The sequence below is a fragment of the Heloderma suspectum genome, chromosome 4, assembly GCF_057233095.1.
Source record: "Heloderma suspectum isolate Gila_16-S chromosome 4, 16-S_ref, whole genome shotgun sequence".
NCBI classification, from domain to species: Eukaryota; Metazoa; Chordata; class Lepidosauria; order Squamata; family Helodermatidae; genus Heloderma; species Heloderma suspectum.
Genome location: NC_139461.1, coordinates 106,357,496 through 106,383,748, shown reverse-complemented (window position 1 = coordinate 106,383,748; position 26,253 = coordinate 106,357,496). Strand labels below are relative to the sequence as shown.

The window sequence follows — 26,253 nt, the reverse complement described above, 5'->3', positions numbered from 1 at the left end:
GGGATTATTAAGTGGTTGCCAAACTTTCAGGGAAGTCTTATCTGCTGTTACTGATCTTCATGTTGAAGAACCCAGTAAGTTATCAAGGTACACCAAGTTTGACTTGAACACAGCCTGAAAACCAACACTGCAATCAAATGCTACAAACCATTCTTGTCTTCCCAGTTCTCCTAGTCAGTTAAAGCATGCTGGGTCCCGTTTCCCCTTTCTTCTTTTCCAACAAAACACTACCATGATGGCAGAAGCATTGCTTGCCATCAGAGTCGGCTGCAGACGTCATAATGTAGCAACTGGATTCTGCAAAATAATGATATCTGAAGTCAAATCTCGTTTTTTCTGCCCTAGTTCTGGCACCCTGTGAGTAGTGAAAAAGGAAACACTAGCAGCCTGCGGTGTTTTTTGTGACCCTCCCCAACAAAAGAGTCAGAACATGCGTGCCCCGCAACACACACTCACAATTTGCAGCCTGTGCGCAGAATGGCAAAGTGGAGGGGGGGCAATTTTGACTCAGCCCTAATTAAGATACTAGACAGCAGCCTTACCCAACCTAGTACCCTCCAGATGTATGTTGGCTGGGAATGATGGGAGTTGCAGTCCTATACATCCAGAGGACACCAGATTGGGGAATGCTCCTATAACACAAGGAACATACTCACATACGTGTTTGGCGCTTTTAAGAACGGCACCTAAATGGGATTACTGAATCTCTATTTATATGTATAGATTCTTGTGAGGGTATTTTTGCTCACCCATATTTCAACTGAATACCTCTGCCAGCACCACTTATCACAGGGCACAGAAGCCAAAATTAATGAGGTAGGTGGACTGTAATAATACACCCAACTTATTCAAAGTGTGCATTAAATCCTCAAAAGAACAAAGCCAAGGGTGCCCCATGCATGCTGGGTAAAAAGACAAAAGTAATGATTAGTTGGCCACCTCTCTTTTTTTTACCACCATTCCCATTACTTAAGCATAAAACAGACTTTTTAAAGGGAACTTTAATGATCATTAAATATACCTTTACCCTTTAATTAAAATGCAGGCTCCAACTAAGTGCATCGAATTAGCCGAAAATAGCAATACAGCTGGGTCACCTTTGGCACATTCTCACTCACCACCATGCACAACCTTCCTGTAGCCATTTCCTCTTGAGTGCACCACCTTCATTTAACTGCCAAGTTTGAAAGAGATGCAAAAGCGTTGCTTCTTGCCAGAGAAAGAGAGAAAGAGGGAGGGAGGGAAGAAAACAGAGCTACTGTGTAGCAAGGTACATTACCTTTTGTCAGAAGGTTCAGAAGATTTCAAATTCATTGTGTATTTAAAGGCAGTTTCTTTGTCAACATGATTTAAGAGGAAAGATCTAGCCAGGCTAAGAAATATTCCCACATAATTATTTAGCCACATTTTTCTATATTTAATTGTCAAAAAGGTTACAAGGCTTATATAATATTTGACTCGCATAACTGTACTGGCTAGCAAACAAGTGCGAACACGGCACACACACACGCACAGACCAGGTATTGACATTGGAGAGTGCTCACTCTACTCACACAAACATCACAACTCTCTCGGATTTATACGTATCCTCATGAACAATTCTCAAAAGCACTTTACTGAATGGACAGAAGGAAGGACTAAAACTAACCAATACTACCCCGCCATTACAAATTAGATAAAGGGTTGCTTATCAAATGCAATAAACGCTTGATTGTGTTTGTATTCCACCAGAGGAACAATGGCTAAGAACAGGCATGGAGAAAAAATGAAAGAGTAGTACAGCCTTCCCCAACCTGGTACCCTCCTGATGTTTTAGACTACAACTTCCATCGTCCCAGCCAACATGCCCAACAGACAGTCTAAAATGTAGTCTAAAATGGGGTGGGCAGAAAGGAGAGCTCCAGATGTTTTACACTTCACCTCCCAGCATTCCTAACCATTGGCCATGCTGACAGGGGCTTCTGGGAGTCGAAGTTCTAAAAATCTTGAGATCTACCTTCTGCCCACTCCTGGTCTAAAACATCTGGAGGGCATCAGGTTGGAGGAGGCTAGAGTAGAAAGTAGGGTTTTTTTCAAATACACTTCCAAACATCTCAAAAGGGCAACTTTTACAGCACTAGTAAAGCAATAATACCCAGTCCCACTTACAGAAACTTTAAACTTAATTTTTAAAAGGTAACAATAAGAACTTTCCTGCTCCAGCCAAGCCTAGGGATTGAAATTTTTACAGGAAAGCACTAGTTTTAACATGATGTGTATTCCTGGGCAGATTTTTTTTTAATGAAAAGCCACATTCTGAGTGGGCAAGCAGTAGTGCTTAACCCTCCACTGTTTTTCTCCTCACACATCTGGAATTCCATGGGAGGGGGAAGTAGCTGAGAGGGGTGATTTTGAGCAGAAAAAGATAGCTGGCAGGGAAAGAATCACAAACCAAACACATACAAACCAAAGCTGCTTTTAAAAAGAAGCCAAGTATACAGAGTTACAGACCTAAAACCACTATCTGTGATAATCATAGACCCATTCCTTTGCCAAGTGCTATGGCACGTGCAGAGAACTCAAAGGAGGGAAGGCTCTTTGCCTCTGGTGATAGACTCTTTCAGGACATGCATGAATGCTTTGCTGATGCTGCCTTCTGCACACACAAAAAACTATGTGACAAAGCAGAAAAGAGGAGAGTGGCTTCTCTCCTAAAAGCAGGTACAGGGGTACTCACCAGATGGGTGAAGGGCACTTACTGCTGGCGAGCAAGCAAATGAATTCATGGAACTCTGTCTATAACATGCAGTTTGCCCCCATGTCTTCCCTGCCCCTTGGGTACTTGTTTGGATATCAGGCCCTAATGCAACATACTGGACAGCAGCTTTCAATGGAGACTACCATAAAGGAGGTTACATTCCAGCACAACTCAGGAAAGCGTCCCTCTTATTCAAGGCTTCTACAAGACAGATATACCTCTGAGCAACAAGGCTATGCAAACACTTCTAGGCTCTGAAGAGATTGAGCAATTCTTGATGATGGCATGCAAACCACAAGGGGGGAAAGGCTGACTGGCTGAATGTTTATAGAGCCTTACAGCTCAAACACATTTTATGTGTCTGGAGAAATAGTGAACATTTTATAAATTACTCATGGTCCTTTCAGCTTCACAAGTCAAAGGTTCAGAGACTATTATCTTGTCTCCCATCCAGGACACTACAGAGAGGCAAAAGACCAAATGAACCAAACAGAGAAGAAAAGGCTTACATATGGATCACTACGGAAATGGAGGTATAGTAGTAAGGCAGCTTCCTGTGCTCCTGAGTCAAACCATTGGTCCATCTAGCCCAGTATTGTCAACACTGACTGGCAGCAGTAGTCCAGAGTTTCAGGCCAGGATTCTTTCTTAGCCCTACCTGGAGATGCTGCGGATTGAACCTGGGACCTTCTGCATGCAAAGCAGGTGCTCTACCGCTGAACTAGGGCCCCCTCCTGCATGCCCCTCTTCATTACACCCAAGTTTATGAAGAGAGACTAGAAGGGGTTCTTTTTAAAGTACAGACTAGCCTTGCCTCCAGATTATAGAATAAGTGGAACCTGCAACAAAATGACGCAGTGTGGAGCGCTCCTGTTCAGATATGCCCTCCTCCAGGATACTCCATTCCATTTCCCCTCTCCAGTTTTCAGTGGGGTTCCCCACCCCACTGGCAGCATTTCATGCCCATGGAGCATGTTCAGTCCTCACTGAGTGGTTTGGAGAGGTGAAGTCCCTCCTGAGAGATTTCCCCCACCCTTGAAATTTTTTGTTTTTCTGCAAACCCTATGGGTTCCCTCAAGTCTGCTGATATCTCCATCTCGTGCACAGATGGCATCTTTTTGGCTATATAAGGATTAGCACTCATATAACTGAGATTGCTATACGTATGTATCAACCTGCCCCAATCTGGTGCCCTCCAGATGTTTTAAGACTACTGCTCACATCATCCCCCAGCCAGTAGAGTGTGCTGGGGGATTATAGTCCAAAACAGATGGAGGGCACCAAGTTGGAGAAGGCTGAAATATTATCTCATTTATTTGGGGAAGTGACATCTTACTCCCATGCCCAAGATACGCTTTCATCTATATGCATGCTTACAGTTCAAATATCATATCCTCCATCCCATACGACACAAGTCATTAAATATATTTCTGAATTTACAATGTTAATGCAGCAGTGTCCTAGACACAAATCCAATACATTCCAAAATCATGTCTACAAATCCTGAAACAAATCCAGATGTCAGGCAGTAGAGAGTTAACCAACCACAGATGGCAGAACATATTCTTCCCACCACAGAGTCTCAAGCGTCTTGCCTGCCTCTTGCACACCATTCAAAATCAGTGCACAATCTCAGATCAAAACATTCCTGGCTGCATCACCACCATCACCTTATGCCACCAAAAAGGATGCTCAACCTCGCTAACAGCCCCCCAAGGGCACCTCACTGAGTCTTGAGAGATTTGAACTTAATGCATTATTAAAATAGCACGAGGGGGAAAGGAAACAGCATTTTGGAACTAGAGTCAGCAGTGATGAGAAATCAATCTCTCGGCTTGGCCCAGCTTTAGCTTAAATGCAAACAAATCTAGGGAACAGCTACATTATTACTGTTGATATGATGCTAATATTAATTCTGGCAGTTCATACTAAGTCATTGATTTTTACCCTCTTCATTACAGCTAAAGTGCTAGCAGAAACACCAGCACATTATTCTATTATTTCTTAATACAAAATGAAAAGGCTTGGATTAAAACAAGAGTGCCAGGCAGTGCCTGAACATTTCAGAGGTCATACCAAGACCATATGCTTTTGCCTCAGGTTTGCTGCCCATGGTCTGTTGTTGGGTTAACTCTGGATTGTTTAACCCATAAATAACCCAGAGTTTCAGAGCATCACAAAACAATCCAGTAACAGGGTGTTACTCGGTTGTTAATTAAAAGTGGAAACAACAGATGTGCGGAAGGCAGCACACTTGTTGCTTTGCTCATCCTCAGAAATTCCTGGGTTAAACAATCCAAAAATTGCAGTATGACGTGCAAACCCAGTTATGGAGAGAATCTATGACATTTATATCCCAGGAGCCTTTCCTCTAAGAAGCTCAAGGTGGCATACATGGTTCTCCCTGCTCCCAGTTATATGCTCACAACAACCCTGTGAGGTTAGGTTAGTCTAAAAGATAGTAGCTAGCCCAAGCCCACCCAAGGAGTATCATGGCTAAGTGCACCTTTGCACCCAAGACTCTCCAGTGCTAGGCCAACACAATCATTTTGGGGTCAGTACTATTAGTAGATAAACCGAATGTGGATCGTGGGAGCTTAGAACGAGCAGTACAATCTGTTTTCACACATTCGGGACTAGTCACATGGATTTCTCATCCTGCTCACTCCCATGACTAATGCCAGCTTGGCTGTTGGGCAAATAGAAAGTTATCTAATGCCATCACCAACACCTTTCAGAAAACACCCAGAAACCAAGAACCCCTTCTTCCCCTGCCCCAGTTTTAATTTTCAAGATTTCTAAAATCCATATATTAGCAAGGACTCATGTTTTGCATATCTGAGATCACTATATCAAACTGCTAATATTTAGAATAACTAACATATTCAGCAACCATAATTTGTCCTTGTACAAGCGTACGAATGCAACAGCAATTATGTCCAGTACATGCACCCAAAATATTAACATTTATTGTGTCTCCCTGGCCCCTGACAATATGCACATTAGCTGCTGTCCCTTGGCACATTTCCAATGAGATCTACAACACCGGAACAAGCTAACGAATGTCTGTTATGGTGTGTTCCTAAGGAAAGCGCATAAAGCCAAAAGGTGCTAAACAGGGTAAATTAAGAAATGAAGTGAAAACTAGTCATACTTATAGTGGGTATAAATCAGTCATCATCTCACTAAATCCTCCCCAAAATCCTTGTGCAGGCCTTATGCCTGGTGGTAGAACAAAGAATCCTTACACAATTGTGAGGATAGGAAAATATTTTTTTTTTTACCAAGAGAGGTGACACACCATAAAAACACAAAAGTTGGCTTTAGAAAACATTTGCTGCCAAAAGAAATCATTCTCACACTTTGGATAGACTGCATTGTCATTTATTACTGCAGAAAACCTTTAAATGACTGCACTGCAGCAAGCTTACTTGGACGCTAAACAGGGTCAACCCTGGTTAGTACTTGGATGGGAGACTGCCTGGGAATCAGGCTTCTTGCACTGAGCAGGGGGTTGGATTCGATGGTCCTGTAGGCCCCTTCCAACCCTATATTTCTATGATTCTAATGCATACATGAACACACATACACACAGGAGATCTACTGTGTTCTGCATTTTCTAAATCCATCATTCAAAATGTAACTCCATGGTTCAGCAGGGCTTGTATTCACATAAGGTCAGAAATTTGGAATAGCACTAATGTTATAAATTAAAGGTTTTGGATAAAGTGGATAACTCAACTCTTTGTTGGCTTCAGTTGCACCAACATTCCCTGAGAATACATCCACATTAACAGTCACTGAATTAAACCCCCATTGATAGTTCTACTCTTGAGAATCCCTTCAACTACAACTGAAATAGGCCTACTTGGGCATAGATGAGTTTCAATGGCAGAAGCAAATGTCACAGCAGTGTTACTCGCAAAGTATTTCAAGAAAAAATAAATCTCAGTGGCTCTCTTTTAATCGACCTTCTTCCCTCCTCTATGCAGCTATCGATATTGTTTTTGCACACAGTATACTTTAAAACCATGTCTTACATGTCATGCCCTGATTTTCTGAGCACTTTAACTGATGTCAGAAAGACGGTGTGCCGCTATCTCACGTTAAATCATAATTGCAGCTGTGTTGCAAAATTAAACCCACAGAATTTAATATAAGCAACACCAATAGGTATTTCTTTCTCTCTCTGAAGATGAGAGAAGAAATATAGAAACAGACTGCATTATGGCCATCTGATTTCTAGAATCTCGGCACATTAAAGAGTAGTCATTCAAGCTATCCCTCTTGGTACCAGTCATACAATTATCAAACACCAAATGGCAGCGATATTGAAGTAGGACGTGGCAATTTGATTTCTGCAGTGGCAAAGTCTCGATTCTGGATGAACAGAACAAACATGTCGGGTTCAGACATAACAATCTCAGTCTAATAAACCAAGAAAGAGCCTTGCGCCTGCAGGATTTGTCCTTGCTCATCTGCTCCTCCTCCACCTTCAGCACTTTTTTTTCACGAAATTTTATTTTATTTTGAAAGGCAACTAAAAGAAGAACATATATAATAATAAACCAAGATCACTAAAGAAACAAAGGAATTCACTAATTATAATTCTTAGCCTATAATCAATATGCTTATGGAACATATAGAGTAAAACACCCTAAGAAGGAGCTCAATATCTGATAGAAAAATAAAAATACAATTTGTAGCACATATAAAAGGAGTGTGTGCAAGCGTGTGTTGTTTTGTGTGTATGTGTATATTAGAAAAAATACAGGCAACTGTATTTGGTTGGAATTTGATCAAAAGTTTGATGGGCTTCAACACAGGAAATAAATGGAAACCATGGTGCCATAATATTTTTCTTAAAGTTGGGATTCCTTGGTGCTGCACTTGCTGAGTAAGTTTATACATAGTCATAGCCTCCCAAATTTTATCAATCCACTGCTCTTGGTTGCTTTGGAGACTTCCAATTACACACTGTACATGACTTGGCAGCTGTATACCATTTCTTAAGGTTTTTATGCAGAAATCCAGGATCATTAGGTTCAAAAAGTTGAAGAAGCATAGCTTGTGAAGAAATTCTTGATAGGAATCAGCAACCATGTTCCAAAACTCCTGTACTGCTGAACACTCCCACCAAAGATAAAAGTATGAACCTATGTAACCAATCTTCAGCATTTTTATTGTTTCCTGTTCCAAAGTTTCCCAGTTCAGATGCAACAGAAGACTTTAGTTTAATAAACCCCATAAGCCTTTATTATGGTTCATGAAGGAAAAAAAGGATGAAAAGGGGTAGGTAAAGTACACATGCACAACACGTGTCCTCAGTCTAATAAGCAATGGTGTATCATACTGAGATAGTTGTGTCTGAAGCAGCCATTGTCTCCAAAACACAGGACTCTAAAAAGAAAGGCATATACATGCATTTAGCCATAGTTATCGCTGTTGCTCCACCTCTAGAGGCCGTCATACCTACAGACTGGAGTGCTAAACAGATAGAAAATGAAATTAGATAAACAGCATAACAAACCATGAACAGTAGACAAACCATGGTTTGTGTGCTTGTTAAGAAGCTTAAACCACAGTATGGGTTCTAAACTATGAGTAGAACAAACCATGATTTGGCACGATGCCTGACTTTTTATTTTTTGGCATGATACCTGAACTGAGCCAGAATTGTCTGGAAATGACTGCACTTTAGAGCCACTGAACAGAAAATACCAGTCCCACATCTAATTGCATAATGAAACTGACCATGCAAAACACCATATTCACATCAGCACAAACAAGGCCAACGGTCAAAGAATAAACGGAAAAAGTTATTGCTTATGAAAGAACATTTAGTTTGAATCACATGAGAAGTAAAATGCAGGTGATGTGACCGTTTAGAAATCCGGGGAAGAGGAGACACACATAGTGAAATTACACATTTAAACCATTTTAGTAGTTAGTGTCTGTAACTTTTGAAATGGGCATACTTGACAGCCTACTGGTTTAACTATCCTACTTAAGTATTGTCTCTAGATACGTTTCATCAAAAAATGTAGCATTAATAGTTGAACTGCAGTTGAGGACTTTAAAAAGACAAAACAATTTTATTTAGATACTAGCTAAGGACCGATCAGTACAATGGTCTGCATTTTCATTCTCCTACAAAACCTGCTTCTCATCTTGTGATCTATTTCACTCTGGCAACAATCCCTTCAGCCACTGTCTTCTTCTTCGTGCCACCCCTACCACCCACCACCCTAGTGTCACAGTGCAGCTTTTCAGGCAGGGGTGTCATGGCATCTTTGGCTGTCATTGGGTTACTTGTTCTGATAGCACAGTGTGGCTTGGGAGTCCTAAGCCAGGCCATAGAATGCTAAGAGGGGGACTTGGCAGGCCTTAGAATCGGTATTCAAACATCCATGGAATTAAACTACATCAGTAGAGCTTGGATGCCATGGGATCCAAATGACATCTTGCTGGCGAGAGTGCTTGAGCAATGAAATGGGCAGATGCTGCTGCTTCATACATACATAAAAAGGTAAAGATGTCCCCAACCAGTCGTGTCCGACTCTAGGGTGCGGTGCTCATCCCCGTTTCTAAGCCGAAGAGCCAGCGCTGTCCGAAGACGCTTCTGTGGTCATGTGGCCGGCATGACTGAACACCGAGGTGCACGGAATGCTATTACCTTTCCCGCCGAAGCGGTACCTATTTATCTACTTGCAATTTCTTGCTTTCGAACTGCTAGGTTGGCAGAAGCTAGGACTGAAGACGGGAGCTCACTCCATCACGCAGCACTCGGGTCTTGAACTGCTGTCCTGCCGACCTTCCAGTCTGCAGTTCAGCGTCTTAACCACTAAGCCACCGCGGCCCCTTATACATACATACATACATATGTTTTCATATAATTTTTCTTTGTGAAATACATTCCCAAGAGCATATTGCATAAGATATGGAAAATAAACACATTCCATTAACACAAGCCAACAAGAACAAAGAAGAACAGAAGCCAACCTGCTGTGGAAATACATCCCCCCACCCCACCTCCAAAAAGACATGTGCGGGGGAAAACAAGCTCACCAACTATTCTCTAATGATTATACATCACAGACTCAAAAGCAGGAAATGAAAATAGTGCTGCTTACATCATGTGAACGGCATAAAAGAGGGGGAAAGAGTTCATATAATCTAAGCAGAAGATGGCAGAGCAGAAGCAGAGCAGTCTTGCAAATCCAACCAGTTGCTTTAGAGCAGGATCTGCCAAACATCCTCTTCCTCCGAGTAATCTGCATACTGCTACCACAGCAGAAGCAAACTAGCAGATTGCACTGATGTTGCCTAATTTTGCCTTTAAGAGACCCCACCCTTCATTTTCTTTACTTCAGCCAGCCTTTTACCCCAGCTTAAAATATCTGTATTAATAGCCATCCTTCTGAATTTAAGTATTCATTTTTTACATGATGCCTTCCTACCTGCGCAAAAGCTCTTCTACTATTACAGTAGAAAGGATAGAAAGTGCAATTCCTAAAAAAATTAAAAACCCTTCATGCACATGGGTAAATGAGGGACAAATTAAACGTTCTGGTAATCACACATAGTTTAGGTATGCGCGATATGTTTCCTTATGCTGGTTTAAGTGTGGGTGGCCCTGATTCAGATTAGGACTGTGGTGATCTGGAGGGTGGTAAACCTCCCCCCCCACCTATTTTGTCCTGAAATTCCACCCAATTGGGGGGGGGGTGTTAAAAAAAAGAAAAAAGTATCCACTGACTGCAATGGAGCCTTTTTTCTTTTCTTTTTTTAACCTCCTCCCTACAGCACCAGGGTGTGGAATTTCAGGGGGGGAAATAGGTGCAGGGGAAAATTTAACCCCCTCCCTCCCAGATCACTGCATTCCGGATCCTAATCAGGGCCACGCACACTTACACTAGCATAAGGAAACCTATCATGCATAGCTAAACTATGCATGATTATCAGTATGTTTAGCTCGGCCCTGAGATTGTGAAAATGTGCAATGTGTGATCTTCAGTGAATGATGCCAAGAAGGGAACAAGTTGTTGTTGTTGTTCAGTCGTTCAGTCGTGTCCGACTCTTCGTGACCCCATGGACCATAGCACGCCAGGCCTTCCTGTCCTGCGCTCTCTCCCGGAGCGTGCTCAAGGGCTCCTCATAAATAAGAAGTACTTGGTATAGATATACCACTGAGCTTGAGCTCCTGCATTCCCTTAAGATAGAGGGAGCTACAAGGAGGACCAAGTATATGGCTACTAGGGATGGCTCATTGGCTTGCAGCGCTTCAAACCTCAGGCAAATTAACTTTAATATATATAATCCCGCCAGGTCTAAATACAAACATCTAGAAGGCTATCCAAAATAAAAAGCACCATTCCATTTGTGAAGCTTTGGAGGACTTTAATAAAACAGGGAATGTGAAGAATTTGAGAGCCATGGCACACTCTTCTTGTTGCTAGCAGCTAATAGTTATGCTCAAAGATCTTTTAGAAACACTTAACCCACCACTCATTCATTAGCTTTACATTTTGTAGTTATGCAATACTGTTCTAAAAGGAGGAGCATTCCTGGTGAACATATCCTAAAAGGATTTTTTCCTGCACTTTGAGTTTCTAAAAAAGGAAGTGGCTGGTTCAGTTCATAACCCTTATCATGTATAAAAGATAAATGGATCACTCAACTTCTGAGTTCTCACTTCATGAAACAACCTAGGAGCAGGCATTCTTGAGTTGTTAATTAAAAGCGGAAATATGCATGCTCCATTCATCCCCACAATTCCAGGGTTAAACAACCCAGGAACTGCCGCCATGATTGCGAATTAGGTCAACTTATCCAGGGCAGTGAAGAAAAAGGCTTTTTTTGACACCTTAAATAGTAGACAACTTTTTAAAAAATCTTTCCCGATTTTCCTGCCTGAGTAACATTTCAAATATATAGTCCCCAGTTACCTCACCAAGCCCTGGGCTCAGGCACTCCCCCACTCTCCCCCTCCAGTGTAGCCACATAAAGATCGGAACCTTCTGCTTTGGATTAAACCTCCGTTTAGCATTACATCTGAACTCTACACTGTGGTTAATCTTAAATATGGTTAGTGACAAGCTAGTTTCATAAATTATAGTTTGAAGTTCGCTTGTTTCTACTAACCATAGTTAAGACTAATTGCAGTATGTCTGGGTTCAGACATCACAACAATGGGAGTTGTAGGCTGATGGGAGTTGTAGTCCAAATATGGAGGCTGCCTACCTCTGTGTCATGGTACAACATGAGGAGACAATGATACAACCCAAGTTAAAAATCCCTCTGTCATACAGGATGCCATCTTGCTGAGTGTCAACTGAAAAGATCACCACACCTCCACACTGAGCTCATTAAGTCAGCCTGTGGACTTGTTCATCAAACATAATGCAAGCGAAATACCAAAGTTAAAGATATCTTAATGCAGGTACACAGTTGCTTGCATTTTTCATCTCAGTGTCTAACTAAATTATATGTTTGAGGAGGATGTTCCAAAAACACAAAGAGAAGAAGCAGCCTTAACCAGAACTTCCTTGGCTTTAATTACACTTGGCTCCAAGTTCTGAAAGTCTCTACCTTCCCATTTCAGTTTTGCGGTTCTATTAATGTCTTTAAGAGTAAGAAAAAGCTGCAAAAAGGGAATGCAAGTGTTTGCAGCTGCATACAAATGAGCTTTCTGCCAACTAAAATGCTGAAGATTGCCTCTGTTAACAAGTGGTAATTTGAGAAAGGCGGGGGGGGGGGGGGGATGCACATAAGGAACCAAAAATGCATAATACTTGAATATCCAAAAGTTCTTTTCAATGTCAGCACTGTCCAAACCAAACCTTTCCCTTTACACCCACAAAATTATTAAGTCTGATCCCATATTTATCTGCCATGACATGCACTGTCATTCTATGCCAGTCAGAGTAGTAGACGATACAGTCCATGGGCTAGCCTTATTTTTAGCTTAACCCAAATGTTAGGCAATTGGTCTACTGTTGCATACTTTAAATACATTGACTTAACAAGGGGAGAAAAAAATGCTTTCATCTCTGGCACTCCATAAACATGGCCAAATATCACAGCTGTCAGCAGGGTTACACCAAGAGTGGGCTGTGGTTCCAGATTTAGAGCTCTCCCCTGACATTCATGGCCCTTTCCAGTCTTCTCTGACTCACTCACTGACCTGGTTCCCACATAACGCTCATTCATGGGAAGGTTGCTGCTTCCGCTTTGCATCAGTTTTCATAAATAACTCAGGTACCCCATTCCTGGGTTCTTTGATACAACATCCAAACCCAGAACTTCAGGTTATTGAGGGAGAAAGAACCCAGAGTTTTAACCCAACAACAAACCATGGGTTAAAACTCTGGGTTCCTAGGTTGTTTATGAAAGCTGATGCAGAGCAGAAGTCGCAAGCGGGCAGGAAGCAGTACACTCACTTACTTGGGCAAAGCCGTGACTAACTTTGGGTTATTTAACCCATAGGTAATCAATACGTGCAATACCGGGTTTCCCCACAACATCCTTTCTTTCTGCTACAGATTCCAGAAAGCAGCTGTGCTTGAAACCGTAACCCAGGCTTTGTTCTACACTTAATTCTTTAAAAATCAGAGATGTGTGGAAGCGCCAAAGCTCAGTGGTAAAATACATGTTTTGCATGTGGAAGGTCTCAGATTCAATCCCTTGCATCTCTAGGCAGAACGAGTAAAGAAAGACTCCTTTCTGAAACGACAGACAGCTGCTGCCAGTCAGTGTAGACCAGGGGTCCCCAGCCTTTTTGGACCAGTGGGTGCATTTTGGAATTTGAGTCCATGCTGTGGGCACAAAATGCCTAATCAGTGGGTCAATGCTTTAGCATCTACCTTTCATGCCTATGGAACTTAGGCTGCGTCTTATTCAGCAAAAACATTTGCTTTATGTCTCTTGGACACCACAATGTCTCTTTAATAAGGGATTGTCTAATTCAGCTAATTGCTGACAGTGCAATATAGTTAAAGCTTCTTTTAAACCTATGTTTTGGCAATGTCCAGTAGTTGCTTCTTTTTACGGGGAGGTTATTACACAGAAAAAAATTGTACTGGAACAGTCTTTAATATTCAGTGATATACATACTCATGCTCTTTTAAATTATTTACCTGCTTCATGGAAATTAACAAATGGTCAGCATACATGGGCTGTCTGCACCATTTTGACAGCTAAAATACTGATATGACAACACTTAAAGGACAAACACTCACCTCCTATAATGCAATGGATAGAGGACCTTCCATCACTTTCAATATTTGAAAGGGTGGCATATAGATGTCACCTTCAAATGGATAATTATTTGGATATTTGGTCTATTTTTGTTGCAGCCCATATATAACTGCTAGAAAGTTGTATGCATTTCGTACAACACCATGTATGTATATTTAAAAAATGGGGGGGGGGAATCGTAACAATTTTTTAAAAAATCAGATGCCCATGGGCACCACGTTGGGGGCCTGTGGTGTAGATACTACTGAGCTTGATGGACCAACTGCCTGACTCTGTATAGGGCAGCTTCCCAGATGTGTCCAGTGCTCCATTACTGAAGTACCAGCAGGAGGCAGGAGCTTACAGCTCTGTGTCTGGTACTGATGTCCAACTTGTCCATTCAGCTGGCCAGCTCTCAGTGGTATCGGAATACAGCGCTGGTGGGCTTGTTCCTTGAAACTACAACACACATGCACATGTTAAGACACAAGCTGCCCACTTTTGCCCTAGACGCAAGCAGGCAAACGTCTGCATGGGGGCACAATTTGCCAATGATATACCTGAAAGTCTGAACAGAAACATTTAGTAAAATATCCTTGCTATCAAGAAAAAGTATGTGTGGAAAAATAAAGAAGTTAATACACCGGAGCAAAAGTAAGTCAGGATTAAAAATTAAAGACATGAGATTAAAAATAGATCAGAAACCACTGAAATCCAAAACATTCTTTTTCAATGTATTGCTTTGACTGACTCTTTAAAAGATGAAAAGGTACTAGCTTTTCTTCTTTTTACTGACAGGAAGTTTCTCTATTTTTCATCCTAATTCATAACTAACTTTTCCAGAGAACTTTAATGCCACATGAAACAAACAAAAATCCATTTTTCATCCAGTGCTTGAAAGCATAAAAGTCAGGCCCCATAATCAGAGAGAAACTCAGCTGAAACGCTACTAACACAAGACTATCAGAATTAGGAGGTTGAGTAAATTACTCGTTTGTGGTTTATTGAAAGTAGGCATGAAAAGAAACAAAAATGTGTTTTTGTTGCAGCGCAGAGCATAGACCGCATGCCTCTGGAATCTCTGCACATTTATAAGGAACTAAGAGGTACAGCACCCACCCCAGGATATAAACACCATAATTATCCAAATTCACCATGTTCTGCTCATTTAACTCCACTGCTATATAGCTTAGTATTTCAGGCATGAGTAATGCCCTGCCTTCCCCCTACTGCTTACCTTTCACTTCTTGCACTTCACCTGCCCACAAACAGCACACCCCTAGAATCTGCTGACACACCTTGATGTATGCAGTTACAAAGCAAAACTTGATGTACAAAGTTACAAAGTGTGTTCATAACCTCTCTCGCCCAAGCATTAAGAGGTTTTTCTTCCTCCTCCTCCTGTTTGTGTGGATAAGGCCTTCTCTTGCACAAGGAATCTGGATTTAACACAAGGGCGATGAGGCCACTAGGACACCACTGAGGCAGCAGAGTGGGAAATGGATCTAAACTGATCCAGGGGGGAAAATACACCATAAGGACTGGATTCGGACAACACGATAACCCACAATGGGTTAAATAACCCACGATGGTTTATTTAACCAATCGCGGATTATCATGTTGTCTATCAGGAAATTTTTAATCCACGATGGCTAATTTGCCACAAATAACCCACTCTGATATCCCACCGTCTGCAGTAAGGGTTATTTAACCCACCGTGGGTTATCGTGCCATCTGACAGTCACCGTGGGTTATTTTGGTTGCCTACAGAGTTGTGCTGCAAGAGCGGTTCAGATTGCTGTCGCTCTGCTGGGTGTCCTCTGTGTTAAGGAAACAGCCTATACGGGCTATTTCAGTAGTGTCTATGGGGTGAAATGCGCAATTGGGAACACCTTAAGTTAGCAGGACTGGGACCAAACTTCATACACAGCCTCCCCCAGTCAGGAGTCACTCGATGCACCAGCAAAACTCTGCATGATAACTCACAAAGGAGAGAAAATCCTGGGTGCACCAAAAACGGGGTGGTTGGTATAACACCTTGGAGGTCTGCAGGATCAGGAACAAACTTCACACGCAGCTATAGCATCTTTCACTCATTCACTAAAGTGCTATAGTGCCTTTTGCTTTAGCGCTTTAGCAACCACAGCTGGGTATGAAGTTTGGTCCGGAGCCTGCAAAGCTCCAAAGCTTTATAGCTGCCACTCCCTTTTTGGTGCACTTGGGATTTTCACTCCTTGGTGAGTAATCGCATAGGGTTTTGATGGTGGATCAGGTGCCTCCCAACTGGGGGAGGCTGTGTATGAAGTCTTGTCCCAATCCTGCAAACCTCCAGCACTTTAGAGCTGACACCCCCCTGTGGGTGTGACGCTGGAATGTTGTCAATGGGTTGCACAGCACCACGGCTCGGGCGGGAGGACTGCAATAAGCTACCATGACAAGCTGATTAAGCTACTGTGGCTTAAAGTGATGTCCAAACACAGCCAAAGTGTGCAAAAGATTTCTGGTGGATTGTCTTTATGTTAAAAAGTAAGGAGGCAGTTGCTATTTGGATCTCTTGTCTCAGGAACCAGAGTACCTTGGGGGCAGCCCTGAATTATTATTGGTTTTAATTAATACTTTCACTGCACCTAAAATTTTCTTTACACGGTCAACATCACTACTAAAAAAGTAGCTATGTTGACTGTAAGAAAAATTCCATATTAGTGTAATACCTTTATTAGGTCATCCAAAGGATCAAAAAAATTGTGCAAACGTTCGAGAATTCCAGATTTCTTGCCTGATTAAGAGATCTGGAGATCTCGAATGCTTGCACAGTTTTTGTGATCTTTTGGATAACCTAATAAAGGTATTACACAAATATAACATTTTCTAACAGATATTCTGTACACATATTAAAAGGCAGTCACCTGCCCAAAGACTCGCATTCTGATGGATGCTAAACAAAAACAAAAAGGAATGGGAAGAGGAAGAGGAAGAGGAAGAAAGCATGCGCTGGGGCAGCTGCACCTCTACTGGCCAGGCTGGTCTCCCCATTGCCATTATGTTCTTCCAGGGAGGCAGGGGGTGCAGACTCCCAATGGCTCTTGGCCTCTTGGTGGAGGCCAGAATGTCCTTCCCTTCAGCTCTGAAGCTTCAGGGTAACATATAGCTACAAGCAGCCCCCAAATCATTGTGCTTATGAGAGGACACCCTTCTCTTCCCTGACCCACTAAATACATGGTTTCAGCAACACATTCATATTTCTACCATTATGGGTAAAACACAGACACTCCCCTTTAAAACTGGTCAGAGCTTTTAATTACAGCTACCAGCTGCTTTATAGCAAATATTCTTCTAGTCTAGCAATTGTAATACATGAATGTTACCAGATGTCCACCCTAACTGTCCAGATATGTAAAACCTATGTTTAAATTATACCACAGTTCTGAGGGGCTACCCTAAAGGCCACAGTTTTAAATAGAACTCTGAAACAGTCCCCATCTGCCCACATGCTCCATGGGAAATCCTACCTCCTGATCAATTTAATCATAATACTCCAACAAAACAAACTAATAGAAAGATTATTCAGGTCACAAGAATGTGACATTTGACTTTATTTACAAGTATGTTATCTCTGCAGAAAATATTGTGCTTTTAAAAACAAACTGAATTCTGAATTAATGTTTTGGGACCATTAACAGAACATTTTCCGTTCTTACATCAGCAAGCAAAACAACAGCAGAAAAAGCGAAGCAACCAAACTATGGAGTTAAACCATCACTTTAAGGTAATTTAAACATAGGAAAATGAAAAACTGCCTAACAAAGCACCTCTGGATGGCACAGGATAGCTGCAGGATCAACCCGCTTCTAGAAGACCCTGCCACTTCTAGAAGGAAACAGCTGATGGTCAGTTGCGTGTGTATCTACACATCCAAGAAAGCTTGCCCCATGCTACACTCCTAAGTAAACTGGTCAGCTCCCAGGGGTGGGACAAAAATCCTATATAAGCCAGAACCTAGTTCACAAATACATGAAGAAATGTGCCATTTTTGCAGAGCAACTTCCCTGTGAGTAACTCTCACTGACTCCTGATTGAATGAAGTACTTCACATCTCCTTCAAAACACTATTATCACACATGGATCAAAAAGCACAAAGGAAGAGGACAGATACAGCTGGAGCACAAGTATATTCCCAGTATCCAAAAAATTAAAGTAAACCACCAGCTGACCAAGCGGTTACAAGCACATTGTCTCAAGTTACCACTCAGTAAATGGTTTTGCCATTTCCCCATTTATGCTGTAGGCAGGTCTAAAAATTGTTCTCCATGTTGACTTGCACTGCCTTCAACACTAACATAAAAGAGTTCCTTATGTCAGATTCTAGGTCTTTAATTCTCTCAGAGTATCTTGATGACAGGGTGGAAACTGAGCCCATAGAGCCCCAGAGCAGTTCTGATTCTGAGGAGGAACAGCAATCCGTGGGAGAGGAGCTCGCTCATCTCTCACAAGCACAGCAGCTGGCAGAGATTCCTCCTGCCAGCATTCCTGAGAGAGATAGTGACCCTGGCAGTGAGAGAGCGCTGGAGGGGAGCTTGCTGGATACTCGGCACAGACGCAGGGAGTGGCGACAGATGGAGGGTGCCGAAAGGAGGCGCTCTGCTCATTTGGCGCTAAAACAACCGTCACATCCCGAGGACCCAAGGGAAAGAGGAAGGATCTCTTCCTGGCCCATAAGTTCAGAGTCTTCCCGCGGTTCTCCTTCAAACAGGGACCAACTGCCTTACCTGGAGCTTAGGCTACTCTGCTATCTACCCCAGTGCAGTTCCTTGCTTAGTCGCTAGTGATTAGTATCTGTAAGAGTCATAAAGTAATAAAGGAATAAAGCCTTGGAAAGAATCCTCATTGTCTGTGTCCTGAGTTGGCTATTGGAGGGGGCTGTAAGAGGCAGCTAGGGCGCTCCTGACACTCAGATTCTGTCACACATAGTGCTCTGTGTACTCAAAATTTTATCAGTGATCATTTTGCAAAGAATTGTCACCTTTATGCAACTCATGTGGAAATAACCTTCCCTTATACAAAACACAAAACTGAAAACATTTTCCTAAACCATAAACAAACTATATAATTCCCATCCCAAAATAAAGATTAAATTGTCCCAGTATGTATACACTACTGATTTTATTGGGATTTGAACAGACATAAATAGCTGAGACAGGAGGTACAACTCAGGAGAAACAGGTGCATGGTTCAGCACTTAAGCCCCAAAGAATGAAGTGGATTTAAAGTTGCAATCCTGCCCACAGAGGTAGGCTGCTTAAATCCCATTGAAATCAATGGGATTTAAGCAGCCTAATTACATGTAGGATGGCAGATTTGGATGTACCTTACTTTCACTGGTTTGCCCATGGGACCATAATTTTCAACATCTGGAGGCTTATTTTCCACTTTACAACCTACATACTATGTAAAACCAACTATTCAGTTTTAAAGACAGGATTACCGGCGATGAAATCCAAAACTGTGATAACTACAGATGTGAAAAATACCAAAGGATGGTCCACACCTGGGCTTGAGCTGCAGTTACCACTTTAGAGGCAAATTAAAAATAAAAACCTTTGTATTAATAGCTAGAGGAAGACTAGAAAATTGGAAAATGGGTAAGGAATGATATTGTAAATATATGACACATTAGACTGGCACATGGTACAGAGGACTCCAGGCAAGCGTCCCAGGGTTTTTTTGGAGCAAAAAGAACTGGAAGTCATGAAGAGGCAAAAAATCTCAGCCCCCAAGTGAAATGCCATGACTTGCATTGTTAAGCAGCAAGTGTGAAATGAATCAATGTTATTCTTTAATTGGCTGGAAGGAGGTCTATTTAGTCTTTGGCAACCAGAAGGGAAAGCAGAGAAAGCAATGGTCAGATTGATTTCTATGGAAAAATAAAGCCACCAATGTTAATGGAACAGCATCTTACCTACTTGACACTAAAACAAACTGGATTCAGTTCTATTTTATAAAGAGCTTCATAACCATCCAACCAAAAAAATAAAAATAAAGTACCAATATACATTATCCCCTATTACAGTGTCCCACAAATCAGGATCACAACATATATCTACGCTAACAAATTAAACTGGTTTTAAAACTGTTTTACCAACATGGCTTCTCTCAAGGAAATACAATGTTTTTCAAGAAGCGATTAATTTTATTAGCGCCAGCCTGCTCACAGAACTACAATTCCCAGGATTCTTTGCAGAGGAAGAAGCCAAAACCAGTCTAGGCCTATAGAAGACACAGGTGTCAGTTAGTTTCAGTAGGGAAAAAAGTCTAATAAAAATTAGTGAGTCAATACATGACTAAAGGAAGCCCTTATTTGATGGCAGATGTAACACAAGTACTATTTTCAGTATCTTCCAAAGTAATTTTATGCCAGCTTACAACCATTAAAATAATTTTGTTGCGGGTGGAAATCCTAAACAGTTCACATGATGGAAGTTATTAAAATGGTTTTATTCCTGTCCCAAGATTGTTCCCTCCCCCACTTCAAGGCACACTTGTGTGTCAAGTTATTTTAAAGTTCAAAATAAAACAGTAATGCTGTAAAACAACAATGCCTACAGCATGTACACTGAATGTTGGAATGGATTCCTCCACTTGGCCTCATCGCTTATGCATGGGATAAAACAAACACTGACAGCTTTTTTGCATTTGTAAAGGCCCCAATAGCAGCTGTGGTGATCCCACCATAGAGCAATGAATTAAGCCTGAAATCCAGCTGGGTTTGAACAGAAGCCTTCTTTTTTCTCCACAATACGGCAAGACTGTCATTGTTAACCTAGGCATTATTGCAAAATATTCCACATGACATTAAGAGAGGGAGCTACGCCCTACAAAATTAGCTCTTGTAAGCATTTTTAATATATTTTTAATTTTTTTATAGAGCTAACTGAGCTAACTGATTGCTAGTTTCATTGTAGAAGTATAAGTATATTAGTATGACAAATCAGGTCATCTCAGTATACTGATCAACGGAAAAAGGAGATTTAAAAAAAAACACTTTTACCCAATTTTACTGAACTGCTCGGTTCACAACAAGAGGCTTGAATATATAGTACTTTTAATTTTACTAACATAAAGAAACAGACCAGAAGGCCTCCTGCCAAAATGTCATTTCCATGCAACACTGATTTTTTAAGATAATTTTGGCAAAAAACACCCCCTTTTAAAAATAAAATAAAATCAAACAGCAGCATTCAGCAAGACGGACACTCATTTTGTGCATTATATAAGAAGAGAATTTCCAGTCTTGGCACACATGGAATGGAAAGGAAAGAGCCGACAGTTATGCTAAAGACAAGCCTCACAGAGTATATTTGGGTTTTTTAGCAACTGGGTCTTCCATCTTATTCAACATTATATTTGAAACAGTATTATTCTTGATACCTCTCCCATTTCTCTGGTGGAGAGATTGTCACAAAAGTCATACAATGTTGTGTAGAGATGGAGGTAAGCATGTAGGCTACAGTGAATTAATAAGCAAATATTCTGCTTCTCACAGAGGTTATAACAAGCTATTTAAGGTAGAATTGCATGGTATGCACCAATAGATGGAAAATTCTTAGGCACCTGGAAGGAAAGGGATAAGTTTGCATCCTTCCTCCCACCTCTCACCTTAAGAAGATCCCTCCCCAAACCTCTTTTCCTTACAGCAGAAATGGGGAACATGTCGCCCTCCAGATATTGGACCAAAATTGCCATCCTACCTCACCATTAACGATGCTGGCTAGGACTGATGGGAACTGCAGTCCAATACCATCTGGAGGGCCACATGTTCCCTAACCCTGCCTTAGAGAAAGGAGCTGTCAGGTATTTATTATACACAGGTGCATGTAATATATAGTTGGGCCCTTAGTCTTCCAAGGACTGAAGCTGTTGCGGCCAGTTTCGACTTTGTTCATGCCAACGAGTTTCCCATGGAGTGTTTGGAAGTACTGCTGAAGTCCCAGCCTCACTTAAAATCCATTTTCATACAGAATGATCATCAGGAAAGCAACAGCCCACCAAAGGCAGAGTACATGCCACAATTAACCAACCGCTAGTTTGAATGCACCTAGAAAATCAGCCAAAATAGGCTGGGCTATCCTTAAACTGAGAAGTGTCCTGGGCCAAGCACATGAAATCTGAATGCACTCGGGAAGGGCTGTAGCTCAGTGGTGAAGCACAGGCTTTGCATGTAGAAGGTCCCAAGTTCAATCCCCGGCATCTCCAAGTAGGGCTAGGAAAGAATCCTGCCTAAAACCCTGTAGACCTGCCGCCAGTCAGTGTAGACAATACTGGGCTGGATGAACCAATGTAAGGCTCCTTCCTATCTTCCTATAGGGCAATGGATCAATTGAGCGATTTATGCTTAGCAAGGCAGACCTTAGGCAATCACACTGGAGATCACAGGAGCTGCTTCTGTGGGCTGACATCTTTACCATTAGCCAGCTATTAAAACCATCCGCATCTCCTTCCCACCCACCTACCCCCAAAAAGAAAGTGTTAACAACCTGGATTATGACATCAACTGCCAAGAACCAGAGGAGGCTGCCATAAACACCTCCACATACCCCAAATATAGTGTACGTTTTGTGGATTTAAATTGTACCCTGCTTTAGTTTCAGTCTTGACTGAAAAGTGGGGTGTGAATAAAATAAGGGACAATAAAAACTGGTAACACCAGTCTCCATGTGGTAACTAGAGAGTGTTGCCTCTTAATACATCTGGACATAGCTCTCATTTGGGGATATATCTGCCTGAAGTGGCAAAGATGAAACGTACATGTGGCGATTGACAGCATCGTGACTGATTCTAGCTATTTCATATGTTCAGGTCATGTTATTAATAGCTAGAACTACTATGTGCGTTATGTTCACGCTCAATTATGTGTGAATGTGGCCTATGACTCCATATTGATTTCCTCAACCCATATGACAATGCAATCCTATGCATGTTTATTCAAAAGTAAGTCCCGCTGTGTTCAATATGGCTTATTCCCTAGTATGTATTGCTTACTGTTTAGGCCTGCAGATTAAACTACCATCTATTTAAGATATGGGGGATACTTTACCTGCCTTATGTGAGTGCTTGAGTAGGGACAGATGTGGAAGAGGAGGAGAGAAATCTTTAGCACCATTGGGATATGTAGCAAGTCATAAGGCTAGGACAGCCTTGCTGGATCATACCAAGCATCTATCACCCTCCAGACATATGCCTCTAGTAAGTCCATACGCAGGGTATGAAATGTGTTCTATTGCATCTTTTCTGAGCTATGGAATCAGGGAGCCCTCTGTGACTGACAGGCTCTGAGGCATGTTTGAAAATATATAAATAGAACAAGTTTATGAATTAACATTTAAGAAATCAGAGAACTGAAAACTGATAATCTTCCACAGCTTTTCCAACAATGTCTTTATTTGGGGGAGAGAAGAAAGACAGCAAAGAGCCACAAACCAGAGAAGCCTGCGGCAGATGGAAGGAAGCTCAACCCCGCATGTAAGAGAACTTTACAATTTAAATGCAACTTTAGAGGCACTGAGTAAACCAGGGACTGTGGTCAGGATACTCCTTGTCTGGACATATTTGCAAAGATAAGCCAGCCTTATGAAGAGAGAAAATCTAGTTAATTCTAGAGACAGGAATACAGAATTGTCTCAGATGTTCAATTAGAGAAAGTTTGTGCCTCAGCAGCGAACAATTTGGGAGAGTAACCTATCTCTCATGATGTAGACATATTTGACTACAACTCCCATCATCCCCAACAATAGAAATGGTTGTCCAACACATCTAGAAAGCACCAGGTTGGGGAAAGCTGCTTTCCTAAAAGAATATGGGATGAGAGACGACTGCTGTTTCTACCAACTTGAATATTTCATCCAATTTATCCCCCAAAATTATATATCCTGGACAGGCTCTAAGTTTTTATGAGCCTCCAAACAGAAGACAAAAAATGGGCCCAGGCTTGGGCAAAAGATTTGTTATGCTTCCATTGAGACCACCCTGCTGTCTCATCTGTGATCCTTAATTCACCTTGACCACTACGTTCCAAAGCCTTCAGGAGACCCAGAGGAAGGTTGTAGAGTAAGAATCACATAGGGGCAGAAATTATGCAAGAGGCAGATGGCCGCAGAGGGAAAGGCTCACTATTGGATGCACTGAAGTGCTGTATCCAGGCAGCAGTCGGCCCCCCCGCCCCGAGATTATTACAAATGCCTTGCTAGATCAAGCCAAAAGGTCCAGCCTTCCTCAGTGTGGTTCCTTCCAAAAGCTTTGACCTGCAACTCCCACCAGCCCCAGACAGCATGGCCAATGGTCAGGAATCATGGCCATTGTTGTCCAAAGCATCTGGAGACCACCAGATTGGGGAAGGCTGAACTAGTCCACCATTTTGGTAGCAACAGTGGCCTGACAGATGTCTCTGGAAGCTCACAAGCAGAGCACCGTGACAACAGATATCCCCTGTTGTCTGTCCCCCACACCTGGTATCCAGTGATATATACTGCCCATCTCGCTGACTGGGTTTGCATGATCATGGAGGAAAAATAAGCCACAGCAACTTATTTTCTCTCCCCATGTGTGCCAGTCATGAGCCGCCTAATGAGCATAATTACTCTCACCGGGCGTGGATTGTCATGACATCTGAATTCGGCGAGGGTGGGTGACTGGGGTTGTTTACAAACCACCCAGAAACCCTTGAATAAGCCATGGGTTTCAGGGTGGTTTGTAACTCACCCCAGCCACGCACCCTTGCTGGATTTCGACATCATGACAATTAGCATAATTACCCGCCTAATTAGCATAATTACCCTCACCGGGTGTGTGTTGTCATGATGTCGAAATCCAGCAAGGGTGGGTGGCTGGGGTGAGTTACAAACCACCCTGAAACCCATGGCTTATTCAAGGGTTTCTGGGTGGTTTGGAAACCACCCCAGTCACCCACCCTCGCCGAGTTCAGACGTCATGACAACCCACGCCCAGTGAGGGTAATTATGCTAATTAGGCGGCTCATGACTGGCACACATGGGGAGAGAAAATAAGTTGCCGTGGCTTATTTGTCCTCCATGATCATGCAAACCCAGTCAGCGAGATGGGCAGTATATACCACTGGATACCAGGTGTGGGGGACAGACAACAGGGGATATCTGTTGTCACGGTGCTCTGCTTGTGAGCTTCCAGAGACATCTGTCAGGCCACTGTTGCTACCAAAATGTGGTGGTCTCCAGATGCTTTGGACAACAATGGCCATGATTCCTGACCATTGGCCATGCTGTCTGGGGCTGATGGGAGTTGCAGGCCAAAGCTTTTGGAAGGAACCACATTGAAGAAGGCTGGACCTTTTGGCTTGATCTAGCAGGGCATTTGTAATGATCTTGGGGTGGGGGGGGGACTGCTGCCTGGACACAGCACTTCAGTGCATCCAATAGTGAGCCTTTCCCTCTGCGGCTGTCTGCCTCTTGCATAATTTCTGCCCCTATGTGATTCCTACTCTACAACCTTCCTCTGGGTCTTAGGCAGTTCACAACCAGCACATGCAGGGAGGGAAAATAAGCCACCACAGCTTATTTTCCCTCCATAATCATGCAAAGCCGCCCACTGTGGGAGAGAAGAGGCTGATCAGTCCCACTATAGCACTGTAAATGAAACGGAGGAGGGAGGATAAAGGAAATTACAGGATTTTTAAAAGAGAGAAGTATAGGAGGTAATAATATAGGTAATTCATTATTCAGACTTGGTGCCTCTTTGCATATGCATGAGTCACTTGATGGACTGTGTACTGAACATATGAACTGCCTCCATTTAAAAGGTTGGGGTCTGTCTAAGGTGATGTCAGACTGATCAGAGATCCTGACTTTCCCTTTAAACATTCTGGGGCAGCAGAAAATGATGTAGTTACTACACCTTCCAGTCTGTGGTCCATTCGTAAAGGGACCAATCTGCCTCTCCTGCCTGTTGCAAGGCAAAACTGTTGTCGTGCTTTCTACAGCAAGCACAGCAGGAGATTGGGTAACGGTGCCAGGGAAATGGGGAAGAAGGTTCTGCAGGCAATTTTAGAAGCGCAGTGCAAGGAAGCCTTGTCTGCGCTGCTTGATCTGCAACAGCACTTTCTGCACATTCAAGTTGTCACTTGATGCTGTAGTCACTGAAGGGTAAGCATAAACTGTGATCTCATTCACAGTCAGTTCAGAAGTAACATGAGCCCCGTGCTTGTGCAGTCTCCCCTTCTCCTCCTGCATTCTGCTTGATTAATAACTTCCTGG

At 42.3% G+C, this 26,253-nt stretch overlaps 1 protein-coding gene across 7 annotated transcripts in view; it reads right to left on the bottom strand.

Moving 5' to 3' along the window:
* Positions 1-26,253, bottom strand: part of JARID2 (jumonji and AT-rich interaction domain containing 2) — a 252,410-nt gene that overhangs the window by 208,097 nt on the left and 18,060 nt on the right. Inside the window, exon 2 of one of the 7 annotated variants that reach the window (XM_084850269.1) lies at positions 149-297. The exons of 5 other annotated variants lie outside the window; for them this stretch is intronic. In XM_084850269.1, coding sequence (XP_084706395.1) covers positions 149-151 — 3 coding nt within the window. In that variant the 5' untranslated portion in view covers positions 152-297. Of the gene's footprint in view, positions 1-148; positions 24,121-26,253 lie in introns of those variants that run through there. One more of the 7 variants, XM_084850268.1, reaches the window with a different exon arrangement.